This window comes from Schistocerca serialis, chromosome 7 (genome assembly GCF_023864345.2).
Source record: "Schistocerca serialis cubense isolate TAMUIC-IGC-003099 chromosome 7, iqSchSeri2.2, whole genome shotgun sequence".
Taxonomy (NCBI): Eukaryota; Metazoa; Arthropoda; class Insecta; order Orthoptera; family Acrididae; genus Schistocerca; species Schistocerca serialis.
The window spans coordinates 228,111,546-228,128,160 of NC_064644.1; the positions used below are offsets into that span (position 1 = coordinate 228,111,546).

The 16,615-nt window shown below is 39.7% G+C and overlaps 1 protein-coding gene across 3 annotated transcripts in view; it reads right to left on the reverse strand.

The window, feature by feature from the left end:
- LOC126412876 (RWD domain-containing protein 2A) overlaps positions 1 to 15,955 on the reverse strand; it is a 122,099-nt gene extending 106,144 nt beyond the window's left edge. For all 3 annotated transcript variants that reach the window (XR_007575361.1, XM_050082758.1, XM_050082757.1), the window contains exons 1-2: positions 15,441 to 15,955; positions 14,932 to 15,354 (exon numbers count right to left, since the gene is read on the reverse strand). Coding sequence is in view for 2 of the 3 variants with exons in the window: in XM_050082758.1 (XP_049938715.1) it covers positions 14,932 to 15,354; positions 15,441 to 15,707 (690 nt within the window). In the remaining variant the exon portion in view is untranslated. The remainder of the gene's footprint in view (positions 1 to 14,931; positions 15,355 to 15,440) is intronic.
- Between the last annotated feature and the right edge of the window lie 660 nt (positions 15,956 to 16,615).

The window sequence follows — 16,615 nt, forward strand, 5'->3', positions numbered from 1 at the left end:
ATGGAATTGAAAATAGGTTTTTTCTCTCAGATGTTACAGGAAGTTTTTCAGGTGGCAAAGCAGGGTAGTTTCTACGCTCAGGAGCAACAGAACATTTAGTTAAATCCTATACGAATAATGGTTGCCATAACAGATACATTTTTGTTTCCAGAAAGGTTGGAGAAGTTGATGTTGAAAGCACCATTTGTGGAAAAGAATTTCAAATAAAAATAAAAGATGTTCTTGTAGTGTCAGGTTTACTAAATAATTTGTCAGTGTGCAAATTAGAAATAGCAGGATACTGATTTGTTTTTGAAAATTCTGTGTGTTCAATTCAAAAGTGTGTAAAATTTATAGCTCTAGCTAATAGAAAGGATTCAAGCATGTATACCCTTTCGTTAAAAAGTACTAGGAATACTATGTGTAGCGCTTGTGTTTCAGACAGCGATAAAGACTTGCAGCATAAACGCTTACAACATGTGAACCTTGAAAATACAAAGAACCTTCATTATCTAGCAGGAGGCCTGGGCAAAATAAAATTTTATGCACAGGTAAATAAATAGTTGACGTACACAGAGACTAAACAAATACAATTACCACATATTCAGTCGCATAGCCCAGCCAAGTGTCCACTTGAACTGATACATAGTGATGAGCTTGGTCCTATAACAGCTGTCTCTTGATAGAAAGAAATATATAGTGACTTTCACTGATGATATACTCGCTTTATAGCAGCTTACACTCTTCGAACAGTCTGAAGTGTTCCATTATTTTAAAGTATACTATGGAGAGCCTACTGCTCATTTTAGTGAGAAAAATCAGCTGATTTTGATGTACAGTTGTTGTGAATACATTTCACAGGAAATTGGGGAATCCCTTCAAGAAAATGGAGTGCAGTCCAAGTTTACCATTAGGTACACACCTCAGCAAAATGGAGTGACAGATGACTAAATTGCACTATAATTGAAAAGGCTCATTTACGATTCTTGGGCACATACTTGGAAAGCAGTTATGGTCAGAAGTGGTGTTGGCAGCTCTTTTTTTCATAGTCCTCCTTCAGCTTTAGATGGAGGAATTCCAGCAACAGTGTGGTATGGAAGAAAGTCAAATCTGAAGAAACTGCATGTGTTTATGTGAACTGCATATCTGCTCATTCCAAATGAACGTAGTGTCACTACCCAGTCTTTTAACGAAGTAATATGTGGTAGTGAGAAAGCCACCATGAAGTAATTGCATTATCAGATGCAGACGGTAGCCACAGTGCGCCAACATGTGGGTCAAAATAACAGGTACGCAAGGGTAGCACAAGCTAAGGCTAGCCGCATTCACTGGGCAACCGCACCACACAGAGGGATTAACCACAGCAGGTGGGTCAGTGTAACCACACCAGGGCAAGTCTTTTGTTACAGGAGATGTGATAAAATGCCAGATTTTAGTGAAACAAATGTGCCTCGGAGTGATATAAATATGTCTGAATATTGAGGAAAAAGCAGTCTCATCGCCGGAATCCAGTTCCCTGTGGAACTTAGTGCCACAACACTGTCAATTGGCAGGCCACACCTGCTGCAACCAGCACTGAGGGGCCGTTTCAGGCACCATCACCAATGGAGAAGTATCGTGAGTCAACAGAGTGAGACACATTTTCCCTCGCTGAGTCACGACAAAGCATGTACCGAGAATAAATAGAGCCTTCTTTACAGTGTTTCTACTGGGTTCTCCCACCCTCCACCACCACTCACCCCTCCTAGCGCAACTGCACTCTTCAGGAACTACTGATAAGCAAGCTTAACACCAGATCATCAAAATTTTTCATGACTGGATATTGCCCCAAACAACACAACACTCTACTAGGAAGAGGTGTAATTTTTGAAGAAGTTTTTATTTGAAGATGAAAGTAGTAACAACTGGATCTTGAAGGAGACCATTAAAATGGACGGAAAAACACAGAACACAGCAGAAGATTGAGGACATCAGAATGAAACTAACATTGAGGAAACTGACAATCCCACTGAAGAGATAACTCAGAGCCCATGACCTCAGAAGAAGTGAAGGATGCAGAAAAGCAGTAGATTAACAAGGAAACCTAGATACTTGGACAATTACGCAGTGTTATCTGTGAATGCAGAAGTATTTGTGGGAAACTAACCTCAGAATTTTGAAGATGTGATGGAGTAGCATGATGCAAAAGAGTGGACAAAAATAATACAAAAGAACTGCACTCTCTGTTGTCTAATGCAACTTGAACTTATGCACCACTTCCAGCAAATAAAAGAGTCATTGACAGCAAGTGGACGTTCAAACTGAAAAGAGATGCATCTGGAAATACTGAAACATACAAGATACATTTAGTTATTAAAGGATGTGCTCAGGTAAAAGGATATGACCACATGGAGACAGGCATGTGTTTCACTATCTTCCACAGAAGAAGAATATATTGCTTTGGCAACAGCTACAACATACACCCTGTGGCTGAAGAATTTTCTTGAAGAATTTAAAATACCTGTGAAAACTCCAACAGTTTATGCTGCAGGAACATAGATGAAAAATGGTTCAAATGGCTCTGAGCACTATGGGACTTAACATCTGTGGTCATCAGTCCCCTAGAACTTAGAACTACTTAAACCTAACTAACCTAAGGACATCACACACATCCATGCCCGAGGCAGGATTCGAACCTGCGACCGTAGCAGTCGCGCTGTTCCGGACTGAGCGCCTTAACCGCGAGACCACTGCTGCCGGCGAACATAGATGAGTGAAGCATGTGGATATTAAATACAATGTCATACATCAGCAGTGTAACGAAGGACATTTGAATGTTCAGTACATTAGATCTGAGGAATAAGTGGTGGATTTTAACGAAAGCAACTATGAGTGAACAGTTCAATATATTGGGTCCAAAGATGGAGACAGTGAAACTTGGAATTAATTACAATTTAATAATTGTGCTTTCATTTCTTTTCTTTCTTTTTTATGTATGTGTTTTTTCTCTGCATGTTTTTTTGCTTCTGTCTGTATCTTGTCTTCATGGTTGTAATTGTGATAACTAATAAATTGATATTACTTAGCTTAACACCTGATAACTTCTAGTATTAACACCACTAAGAGTCATGAACTAGTTTTATGTGAGAAATCTAGGAATTTACACAATCCAAAATGTGTTACTCTCATATAGATTGTGAAGACAAGATTAGATTAATTACAGCACACATCACAGCATTAAAGCAAACATTCTTTCCATACTCTATATGCAAAGGGAATGGGAAGATGCCCCAATATGTGGTACAAGAGGAAGTACCCTCTGCCTTGTATTTCACAGTGGTTTGCAGAGTACAGATATAGAACAAGAACAAAAGAGAATCAAATACTGACTCCTGTAGTACACCTGCAGTGGTTACTCCCAACTCTATGTATACATTCCCTGGTTTTTTTAATGTGACACCCGGCATTTGATGGTACAATTTTCTATCAGTAGGCCATGTCATATCCCTCTTAAAACTTTTTCAATGCTTGTCATTTCAGTCCCTCTGCTGGGACCTGGATGGCTGAGCACTGAGTGTTCAGTCATCCATGGTCAACTGTGAAGTCCTGAAGAAGGTGCCAACAGAGGTAACAAAATGTTGACCATGGAATTTGAAGAGGAATACGATACAGCCTACTGATAGAATATTTTACCATAAATGACAACAGCCAAAAAATCTGCATACCCACCAGTTACTACCAAGATTTCTGACACCATAATATTTTAATTTCTCTAGAATAAAATGAACTGTGCACAAAATACTTTTTTTTCTAACCCACAAATACTGTAATTCATTGCTCAAACAGTACACACACATGAAATACAAGGTAAAATACAATTAGCAACACACATTTGGCTGGCAGAGCTCTACTCTCCAGTGTACATATTCCCAAGTTCCAGAAAGGGGTGCAGCCGGCAGGCTGCACAAGGAACTACTGTCCTATTAGCAGGATGGATGGCCTCTTGTACCTGAATCAAGCACAAACTTCATATGAAAACTATGAAGCAGCTCACACACAAAATTGGTAGTTTCCTCTTCCTTTGTAAGAAATGGGCACTATGCTCATGTCCATTTCTTTCGTAATCGACATAGATTGTTGAGACATGTGACACGCTGCCATCAGTGTGTAGGGTCGGAAGTCGAGCAAGCGCGGATGGGTCGGCTCCTGCATCCCTGTGAGAGGCCATATGGTAGGATGGGCAACGATGGTGCAGCATCCATTTCCATATCTGAGTCCAAACCCAGGGAGAGAGGTTGCAGCAAAGATCGTGGAACAGGCGGTGCTGAAAGTGATGGATGCGGCAGCAGTGGAGGCGTTAGCTGCGACAGTGCAGGAGAGGAGTCCCACTGTGGTTCCCCAACAGCTGAAGGGGGCACCCACAGTGGAGTATAGTTCTGAAAATGTTGGCGGCAGCAGCAGCAGCAGCAGCAGCAGCAGTGGAGAAGGTCAGGGCACTGTAGGAGATGACAGGGTAGACGACTGACGTGAGAGTGGCAGCTACTCATGCAAGGCCATAGCTGGTTGAAATGTCGCGATGCCTGGCACACAGAGGCTCACCCACAGTTATTCTCAATTACCACCAGCATCCATTTCCACCAGCAGTCAAAGCCACAAGCTAAAACAGCTGTGCCAAGCTGGAAGTGTTCTGGTGGATGGTTTGGTGCCAGCCAAACCACACATAGCACAGTTGGGGGCTGATGACCGCGCAATAACTCTGCCGGACTGTTATCGCCAACAGGGTTGAACCTATACAAACTGAGGAACCAGTCAAGAGCTGCTTCTAGTGGCACATCCAAAATGCATTTTTTCGTCCCAGTCATAGATGTTCACACTAGTCATTCTGCTTTCCCTTTCAATGGAGGGTGGAAAGAAAGAGCTGTGATATGGCAAACACCATTCCTTTTTAAAAAGTTTTCAAATTCCTGAGATTTAAACTGGGGACTGTTGTTGGTGACTAATGTATATGGAACATCTTCCATCACAAAAGTTTTTGACAAAGCAGAAATTGTTGCTGTTGCAGAAATGGGCAGATAACACATCACATATGGAACCTTAGAATATGCACAAATACAACAAGCCAGTAGAAATTTAAAAAAGGTCTCACAAAAGATACATGAATTGGTTCCCAAGGCTGCTGTGGATCTGGCCACGGTGACATAGAAGTAGGGGAGCCCACCTATGGATGGCATACTGTGGGCAGGCTGTAACAACTCACACAATTCCCTTTCAATGCATGGCCAAAGAATGTATCTGTGTGCTAATGCTTTCGCACATGATATATCCTAGTGGTCCACATGCAAAACACCCACAACCTCACACCAAAGGGACGAAGAGGAGGAGGAGATTTGTTTAACATCCTGTTGAAAACAAGGTCATCAGAGACAGAGCAGAATCTCACATTACGAAAGGATGGGAAAGGAAATAGGCCATGCCCTTCAAAAGGAACCACCCCGGCATTTGAGTGAAGCGATCTTCAAATAATGGAAAACCTAAATCAGGATGGTCGGACGTGAGTTTGAACCGTCGTTGTCCAGCATGCTAACCACTGAGCCACCTCACTCGGTTTACACCGCAGGGCAGATGGAACTATAACCCGAGGAGTAATATCAACTGTAGTTAACAGCAGCATTCTACTGCAAACAGAAATACTATTTTATATGGCAAAATAATTTCTCAAAGGATCAGAAGCATAGTCCAGAGGTTTGACCAGCCAGCCACATTGCACAAAAGAAACAACTTTGCTTAAAACATGATCTGCGACTACTGCAGCTGCAATTTTAGTGCTAGTAATAGGAAAACGATCTGCAACATTTTGAGCTTCCACATCTAAATGAAAACAAAGCTATTCCTTTTTATCAAACTCTGGATCTGGACCAATTGGCAACACAACAAGGTGTCAGCATCTGCATGTTGTGCCACAGGTTGAAAATGTATCTCATAATTGTATTGTGACAGGAACAGAGCCCGCCACTGTAAGTGATGTGCAGCTTTGTCTGGTAAGGATGCCAAAGAGTTAAAGAGACACCAGTGGTTTGTGATCTGTCAATGAGGTGAAACTTAGACTTATACAGAAAAAGATGAAATCTTTTTAGAGCACATACAATTGCCAAATAGTGTTGTAACCTAAGAACACTGCAATTAATTGCTCAAACAGTACACACACATGGAAGACAAGATACAATATAATTAGGAACACTCAAGCGATCAGCGGAGGCTGGCAATCCAGCCTACATTTTCATTAGCTTCAATAGGGGGTGCAGCCAGCAGGCTGTGCACAAAGCTGCTGTCATATTAACAGGCCAGGTGGCCTCTTGTGGCTGAAACAAGCACAAACTTCACGTGTGAACTATGAAGTGGTGCACTCACAAAATTGGTAGTTATAACGCTTTTGACAAGTCCTGTAAAAAGCCAGTTGAAAACAGTTAGTTTCTTTTATAATCCGATTCATGCACAGAAAAAAAAACTTTTTGTGGGGAAACGTTTTTGAAATGCAAACTGAATCCAAACATCTTATTCTTGGATGTGTGTGATATTGTTCTTGCATGAACAGTATTTTCCAGTACAATCACAAAGGAGGTAAGCATTGAGACTGCTTGGTAGTTATTAATATCTGTCTTACTATCTACCTTGTAAAGGCATCTGACAGCAGTATATTTCAGCCTGTCTGAAGATATACCCTGAGATACTGATGTACTGTACTGTGTGGTGATAGTTGAACTGACAGTGTGTTCCGAGTGCTGCAGTACATGCTGTACAAAGTGCAAGATGCTGTATCATCATAAATATGTTCATTAATTGATGTGCTCACTGGGTGTGCTTGGGGAGGGGGGAAGAGTTCCATTTTCTGCCACCAAGTGAAAATATGGTGCTGTATGCCATCATAATGTGAAATGTTTCCTGTTTTGACATCAATATGTTGTTTGTTGCATGGCACTGTGTGTGATTTCTTTTGCAAAGTAACTGTTGGTGTACAGGTTTAACAATGTTGAAGTGTTCCATACCAAACACAATGGCTACAGAGACAGGCAGTGCACTGCCGGTAAAGTTGTTTTATCAGAATGGTAGCAAAAGCAGTGCTGTGTTCTGGGAATACTGCCAGAAGAAACAGCTATAAAGAGACCCCATGTCAATAAATGGGCTAAAGAAAATGATAAAGAAAGTTGAAGAAACACGTGAATTTGGTGGTGCAGCAGGGAGTGGGAGGTGGCCCATTTCCATGGCAGTTGTTGATGATGTTGCTGTAGCTATAGCTGACCCTGCTGCACATGCCCCAAATTCTGCAGCCAGTGCTGGAGCTGCGTTATACGAATTGTCTCTCCCCTGGTCAAAAGTGCAAAAGATTTTGCAGTGTATTTCACACTGGTATCCCTACAAGACTCAGAATATGCACAAAAGCAAACCCCAAGATAGGTTTCAATGGTGTGACTTTGCCCTTTGTTTTTTGGCGCACATGGAAATGGATGACATGATGCTGGCACACTTTAGTCTGCATGGTGCTGTGAATGCACAGAACTGTTATATATGAGGTCCTACTCTGCCACATGTTGTGCAGGACTATCCAATGCCCTGGGATTATGTGACTGTGTGATGTGGTTTCAAAAGCTCCTTCATTCTCAGTCCTTTTTTCTGTGAGGAGTTGACATTTCATGAGGCTCTTAGATGGACAGTAGCACATTATAAAGACATCGTGTGCAACACATGATCCCAGCTTTACAAGAACACAACTGTTTCCACACCATTATTTTCATGCAAGATGCGGGGAGGTTTTTCTTTTTTTTTTTCTTTTCTTTTTTTTTTTTTTTTTTTTTGGCTTCATTTTCAGTTTTTGTAGCGCAAGTGAGCCAGATGTTTATGTTCATTCTGTGTGTGGCTGTGTTCTGAGACATTATAAAAATATATTTTTGTTGTTATGGTTATGGTGTAACTTTTGGTTGCAATAAAGAAAGGAGCAATAAATTATTTTTCGTCCAATATGCCGTATTTCACTCTGATTTCCTGGCAAAACATAATTAAAGACATCAAGTTCTGTGAATTCACTGCTTTTTACTAGAGTTTTATTTGTGTGAACCATGATGCTCAAGTTCTAGAAGCGTCATATTTCACTGGTCTGTGAAACCTTTGTTTTCATTTTGATCTGAGTATTATAAGTTTGACTTACATTCAGCCCACACGAAGATGGATAAATTGAAAATGTACAGTATCCAGAAATTTGATGGTAAAAATTTCCAAATGTGGAAATATCAGTTGCAAATTATTTTTTGTGCTGAAAAAGTGCTCGATATCGTCGAGGGGAAACCGAGGCCAAATGAAACTGGTGAGAGTCAAACCGCTTGGGACAACTTAAATGAATGCGAAGGCGATGCTCATTCTATCTACTGCAATGGAATTTGACCTGTTATGACGTGCACAAATGCAGTGGAAATGTGGGCCAGACTAAAGACTATTCATGAACAGCAGTCCGCAGTTACTAAAATGAACTTGAAGTAGAAATTTTCTGATTACAGAACGACACCATCAGACACAATCGCACAACCCATCAGTCAAGTTGAGTCCTTGGCACAAGCTTTAGCTGATATTGGGGAACCTGTTACAGAAGCTGACAAAATGGCTAAAATTTTGGGAAGTCTGCCAGCAAAGCTGCCTGGGCTCATGTGCTGAAGACCAACAAACGTTCAATAATTTGACTGTAAGGTTATTCAAAGAAGAACAAAAACTTTTACAATGAGATGAAAACTCAACGGCCTTCGCAGTAGTTAATGTGGACAAAAGACGCAAGTTCAGTTCAACTACCAGCAACAACAGTGCATCTAACATAGTAGAAAAGACTTGGATGTTGTTATTGTCACAACAAGGGACATTTTAAACCTGAGTGCATAAAACTTTTAGCAAAACTTAATACGAAAACTGATATGTCTGAGCACCAAGCTTTGAGTGCAGAACATGCATATGTTTTTGCTCCAGGTTGCGAAAACATTTGGCTATCTGACAGTGCTGCATCATAACATACGACGTCGCACAAAGAGTGGTCCAATACATTGAGCCAATTCAGTCAGATGACTCACTTGTTCAAATTGGAGGCAACTCGATCGTCAATGCAGAAGCATTGGATCAATTGAAGTATTGTCATTAGTTGACGGCACATGGCAACATCACACTTTGGAAAACTCATTATGTATTCCTTAGGCAAAGAAAAATTTATTTTCTGCGGTAGCAGTCACAAAAGAGGAATGAAAGTTATTTTTGATGACAAGAGAATGGAAGTTCACAGTTCAGGTCTAACTGCAGCAGGAATTAAGATGGACAATCAGTGTTATAAAATGTTGTTTAAATGTCCAGATGTACTGCAGGCAAATCCTGCTTCCCTGAATTCTACCATGATCTAGCATGAGAGACTTGGACACACTAATTTCAGTCGTCTCAACAGTATGGGTGATCTGAACTTAATATCTAGTTTCAACACGAAGAAAGCTGAAAAATCTTCATTGTGAACCGTGTCAGTATGGCAAGATGAAAAGAAAATCTTTTAATTCAAATTTGGAATCAAGATTGAAAGTTCCTGGTGAATTTATTCATGTAGATTTGAATGGATGGATAAGAAAATCGTCTCTTGGAGGTGCACACTTGTACATAGTTTTCAAGGATGATTGCACATCATACAGATTTGTGTATTTTCTTAAAAGTAAGCATGATACTTTCCATGTGTTTTTGGAATTTCAGAGACTGCCTGAAAGACAAACTGGAAACAAAATCAAAGTTCTGAGAAGTGACAATGGAACTGAATTCATAAATAAGCAGTTTGAAGATTCCAGAATGAGATTTTCACTCTGCAGCGGAGTGTGCGCTGATATGAAACTTCCTGGCAGATTAAAACTGTGTGCCGGAGCGAGACTCGAACTCGGGACCTTTGCCTTTCGCACTGGTAGAGCACTTGCCCGCGAAAGGCAAAGGTCCCAAGTTCGAGTCTCGGTCCGGCACACAGTTTTAATCTGCCAGGAAATTTCAATTTGAAGATTATTTCAAGCAAAATGGTATGATACATGAGAAAACAAGCCCTATACACCACAGCAGAATGGCTGAATTGAATGAGAAAATATGTCCATTCCTGAGTGTGCATGCACTATGTTATTAAGTGCTGGCTTGTCTCACGAATTGTGGGCAGAGGCAGTAAACTGTGCAGCATATATATATCTTACATGGCCGACCATGTAAAGCAAACGACAATGTTGCGCCATATTCTTTAGGACACATGAGAAAGTGGATCAGCAGCATATGTATACATTCCTGATAAATTTAGATCAAAATGGGATAGTAAATCAAAGGAATCAATCATGGTTGGCTATGAAGGGTATAATACTAATTATTACCTCTACAATCCTGAGTCAAAGAATATTACAATCTACTGCAATGTCTCTTTTAATGAAGAACAAACCCATAGCTTACACAAGAAAAAAGATGTAATGGATTTTAGCTGGGAGACCATGCTACAGAAGATGTTCAAGAAGAATCTGAATAGTATGATCCTGGCGCACAAATGAAAGAAAATAAAAGGATGAATCTGAGAGATCGGGCTAATCTGCAAGCTCATGCTCACTTTTGGGACCAAGATATAGCTTGTTCAGCCATTATCTTTGAACCTCAAACTTTTGAAGAAGCAATGGCATCGAAAAAGTCATCAAATTGGAAACAAGCAATGGAAGAGGAAATGACGTCCTTGAAGAAGAACAAAACTTGGGACCTAGTACCATTACCACACAACTGCAAGGCAGTTGGATATAAGTGGATCTATTGTGTGAAGCAGAATTCTGAGGGAAAAACTGACTGCTTTAAAGCTAAATTATATGCAAAAGGTTATTCACAACAAGAAGGCATTTGTTATGAAGAGACATTCTCTCCTATGGTCCAATATGATTCAATAGGAGTTTTATTAGTCATAGCAGCTCCACGAGATATGGAAATTAGGCACTTCGATGTTAAGACTGCATTCTTGAATGGGGATTTGAAAGAAGAAGTTCCCATGGAGCAAACAAAAAGTTTTGTTGTAGAAGGCCCAAATAATGTTTGCAAATTGAGGAAGAGTCTACATGGACTCAAACAATCATCACATCGTTGGAATCAGAAATGTTTGGCTTTATGCAAATGAATGCAGACAAATATGTTTTCCATGCTGTAACAGATGGCACTGAGGCTTACCTGGTACTTTATGTGGATGATGGCTTGCTTATTTGTAAGTCTCCAAAAATACTGGAAAATGTTTTGACAGCACTGGGATCAATGTTTGAAATTACTGTGGGCAATGGAAGATACTTCTGTGGATTGGAAATTGAACTCAGCCCTTCTACAAAAGAAATCTATATAGGCCAGCAGAGATACATCAATTGTTTACTCCAGAGGTTCAACATGGATGATTCAAAACCGAACTCCACTTCTTTTGATGTTGGAGCCAGGTTGCACAGTGGTAAAGGAGATGGAAAGCAAACCTTATCGGCAGGCAGTCAGCAGCTTAATGTTTGCAGCAACTGTCTCTCAGTCAGACATTATGTTCACTGTCCACCCCGGTAGCTGAGTGGTCAGCGTGACAGACTGTCAATCCTAAGGGCCCGGGTTTGATTCCCGTCTGGGTCGGAGATTTTCTCCGCTCAGGGACTGGGTGTTGTGTTGTCCTAATCATCATCATTTCATCCCCATCGACGCGCAGGTCGCCGAAGTGGCGTCAAATCGAAAGACCTGCACCAGGCGAACGGTCTACCCGACGGGAGGCCCTAGTCACACGACATTATGTTCACTGTGAGCATGGTGAGTAGGTCTTTACATAATCCGGATCTCGATAATTGGCATGCTGTTAAAAGGATTGTGAAGTATCTACAGGGGACCAGGGACCTGACCATAAGGTACGAAGATGACTCTACTGGAATGGAGGTCTACTGAGATGTTGACTTTGCTTGTGACTGTGACACTTGTCGGTCAATAACAGGCTATGTGAGCTTGTTAGCAGGTGGGCCTTTGACATCGTGTTCACGTCGGCAGAAATGTGTAAGCAGATCAACAAAAGAGGCCAAATACATAGCAGCTTCAGATGCTGCTACTGAAGTGGTTTGGTTGTGCGGTTTTCTCAGTGAACTTGGTTTTCAGTTAGACAAACCTACAACATTCCATGTTGTTATTGCCTGATTAAAAACACAGAACATCACAAACACACCAAGTGCAGCGACATTAAATACCATTATATACGTGAAAATGTTGAAAATAATGAGATTGATGTCTATTACGTTTATTCTGATAAATAGTTGGCAGACTTACTCACAAAACCTCTAATTACAGACTAATTCATATAACAGAAAAGCTCTGTCAATGATCCCAAAAGAAACTCAATAAAACAAGAGTGGGTGTGTCGACAGCAGTGAGCTTGTCGTATTGAGGTGTTTTTTTTTTTTAATTCATTTTCAGTTTTCATGGTGGGAGTGCGCCAGAATATTTATGTTCATTCAGTGTGTGGCTGTGTTCCATGACATTATACATTATAAAATTATATCTTTTTTTTGTTTTGTTGTTACAGTGTAACTTGTAGTTGCAATAAAGAATGGAGCAATAAGTTATTTTTACTCCAATATACTGTATTTCGCTCAGTGATTTTCTACCAAATATAATTAAAGACATCAAATTTCAAGATGTGTGGACTTCCAGGCCCATTACCTAAATCCACATGACTTCTGGTTGTGTGGATATTTGAAAGACTGTGTCTTTTAGGGATGTGCCCAGGCTCTTCCTGATTTGAAGGACAACATGGCATTCTAACTGCACTGGATACACTGAAAGCAACTGTCAAGCATGCCATGTTAAGGAACAGGATGTTTCTGAGTCAGGAGACCATACTGAACACATGTTGTCACTTGTGACTGTATCCTAATAAATGTACTGAACTACCATTAAGTGTTTGATTGTTCCTCCCCTTTTCCTGCACATATATCACATTCTAATTGCTTACAGTGCCATATTTTCACTCAGTGGCAGAAAGTGAAGCTACTATGCTTTTCAGCACACTCTTTGAGTGCAACAATAAATGAACATACCTACGATGTTTCAGCATCCTGCAATGTATACAGGCAGCACTGCAGCACACTGAGCACTGTCCATTTAATTATAATAATCTAATATGTGACTGAATACATGAATACAGAATAGGACTTTGGTAATTTACTCGAGACATCAAGCCTGTGGAAGTTTTTGTTATTGAGAGAATTAGGCACAATCTTAATTTTTGTGGCAGGTAAAACTTACTACAAGATGCGGATAGGGCATATCTGACAAAATTTGAAAATTTCCTTTATTTGCATAAACTTGTAGCTGAGTTCAACTCTTTGCACTATGTAAAACTGTCACACATATACTCATTGGGACTCGATTTCATTGGCTGTCGATTATCATAAAAGATGCAGAATGGACATATCTAGCACAACTGTTCCCTTTCTGCAAAGTAAAATGTTGTTGTGGTTCGCTTGAATCCATGTACATAATTTTTTTCCCCTTACTGCTGTTACTATTGTGTAAAGTGTAATATTAAATTTATTAAAATGTTATCCAATGGAGAATAACTGGTGTGTGGTAAGAGAAAGACTAATAAACAGATGAACTGAAGAAATTTTATTAAAAACAACAGGGAACGATTATATAACCTGGAAGGGAAAGGAATTATAAAATTTGCATCACACATGATTCATTTTCTGCTTAGTATGGTTGACAACAATACATCACGAACTGCAACATACTATTTCTCTGTATGAGAGCACTCGTTTCAGCCAAGTTAAGGGGCTTTGGGGCTATTAAACGGCTATCCAGGAAGAGTAATATAATACATACAGTGGAAGGACACTGTGAGTTTATGAAAAAGACAGTGTCTGGACATTTCTACATCATAGTGGGGAATTCAGGCAATGATCTAGCTTTCAAGAAATGGTGGCTCAGGTGCTACAAAAAGGTGTGCATCAGATACTACAGCAGGATAAGGTATTCGTAAGGAAAATAAAATTACAAAAGTGTCAAGGCTTTTATGGTCACTTGTTGACAAATTGCCTGTAGACTTCTTTCTTGGGTTCTTTGGCTGACTTTTGTTTGATGATTCTTCTGATGTTTCACCAACTGAGGGGTAGGTATTATCAAAGCTGTTGTTCTTGAGTACACTGGTGGATTACCCAAGGACGCATTTTCTCTGAACTGCTACAATATCCCTCTGAGTCTACCCCATGAGAAATCATTTGTAACTGGTAGTGTTCCACTACTGAAAAACCGGTGAAGGACCTGCAAAAACTTGCACAACTTATTCCTGCATAATACAGTGAGTTTAATGAGACACTTTTCAAATGCTCCACTACATACACAGAAGAAGAGGACTGTGAACAAGGAGAAAAACTGCCCACAATTACCATATTCATAAGTTTTTTCTGAAGATTCTTATTAGTTTTGATCACTTCCTAATTATAACATTTGAAATAATATTATAAATACTTTTTCTGACAGTTTATTTCATCACACACACTATAATCTGCAAAATGGTTATAGGTACAATACAAGTAATACACAATAATTGCCTGATACATCACATGTCGGAGTAGTTTTTCTTCAATTATTGTGACAAAGCGTGATTGCAAAGCTGCAAAAAAGTTTCACATGCTAACTTAGTGTATCAAAGTATGCAAGACTTTTTTTCGTGCCCACTGAAAATTTTTGCTTTAATCAGATATGTCCTTTCTGCATATTTTAGTTCAAAGGTTTTAATGTTTTGCTAAGGACTTTCATTAGCAAGTGGAAGTGAAGAACAATAGGCTACACATAATACACTAGTCAGTACTTGAGAACTGTGGGTAAAGGAAAACAATTCACCACTTTAAATTGTTTCACACATGACATGAACTAAAATGTCTACTTTTTACAAATTACCTTTTGCCACCATTCACCACAATCCATAGAGGAACCTTCAGCGCAAATAATTCCAGGTTTTCCAGGAAGGCAAAATCCTGTGATGTTAAATTCATGAGCAAGATCCAATACTTCTCTCCTCTTTATTTTACTGTAAATGTGATGAGAATATATCCAGTACCGGGTAAACAAATCTTCATCTTCGCATATTTTCACTTGTGGTTCTGGTTTAATTGCAACGTAATAATGAGTAGCATTTTCTTGAAGCCAAGAAATTGCGGAGCAGATACAGATTTCACCTCGATCAAGATCAGCAATAAATTTGCTAAGGTCAATATTTAAACTGTGTTGCTGGTTTCTGCTGAGTTTGTCACTTCTCACAAAAATATCTGGCTCAGTAGCTGGATAATCGTGTGGGAGGTTCACACAGACTTCGAACTTGGCCTTAAAGAAAGAAAAGTAACAATAAATAATGTGGTTACATCCTTCTAGCTGGCTAAGAACTAACGTTTTTAAATGCGGGTACGTACCATATCTATAAATAAATTTATACTAAAATCTAAACGAGGTGGAATGATAGAACACCTTCCGTCCACAAACTCATTTATATCGGCTATAACGCTCGGGTCATCCACACAAAATTCTCCTGGATTTGAAAACATGGATTGTAACATTTCAAACTCCGACAGTTGTATGCGAAGCATTTCCTCGAGGTTTCCATTATCTACTATCTGAGTTATCTGTTCTTCCAATTCTTTAAAGTCCAAGAACTCGCTGTCATCGTAATCACAAGACATAGTTATACCGAATAAATTTTGCAAGCCGCAATTTGTAAACAAATCTGAGGTTAACGATAGGGCCACGTGGAAAGCATATATCCATTTACGGTCTCTTAATTACCTGGGAAGTACTAAACAAATAGAATGCGATAGCTTAATCCCAGTAACTGACAACACAATGTATACACTGCCACTACATTTATCAGCCGCGCGACAACATACGCCTGTCGCACTTCAACCCACGCACAACTCCTCCCAAAGCGAATAACAATATTTACAACTGCTCTGAAAGATATTCACAGGATGCAGTTGACGCCCACTCTTTCCGATAGCAAAGCAGTTAGTTTGTGGATCATGATTCGACCAGTTACCCTGCAATTCTGGGAGAGGTAATGTACTCAAGCACAGACATGTATATCTTCCAAAATACTAGCCTACAAGGTTTTTATCCAATGAACGTTTCATTTATTTATTTATCAATTCATGAGAGCTTTCCCCCTCTGGTAGATATTGTTCTGCATGATTCATCCCGACACTACTAATCGTGAAATGTTTAGTTCTAATTGCTCTGTTTCCCTAACAGTAATAGACGTGATGTTTCCACAATCCCATTGATGGAATAATAATAATAACAATAATAATAATAACAATAATAATTATGCACTGAGATACGTAGTAAACAGCATGCGGTTACCAGACTCATTGTTGAAAAGCATAATTAGTGCGACCATGGTGATAACACATACAAATGATAACCGATTTTTGATATTATCCGCGAAGCACGTTGCTAGTCCTACGGGCAACGTAAGGCCTTAACGAAATGTAATGGACATGAACGAGGCAAGAATAATAGTTGATACTACTCTATGGGACCATTAGAGTAGGCTACAAAGAAAACAGGTTTAGCATCTAGTAGATGAAGTTGT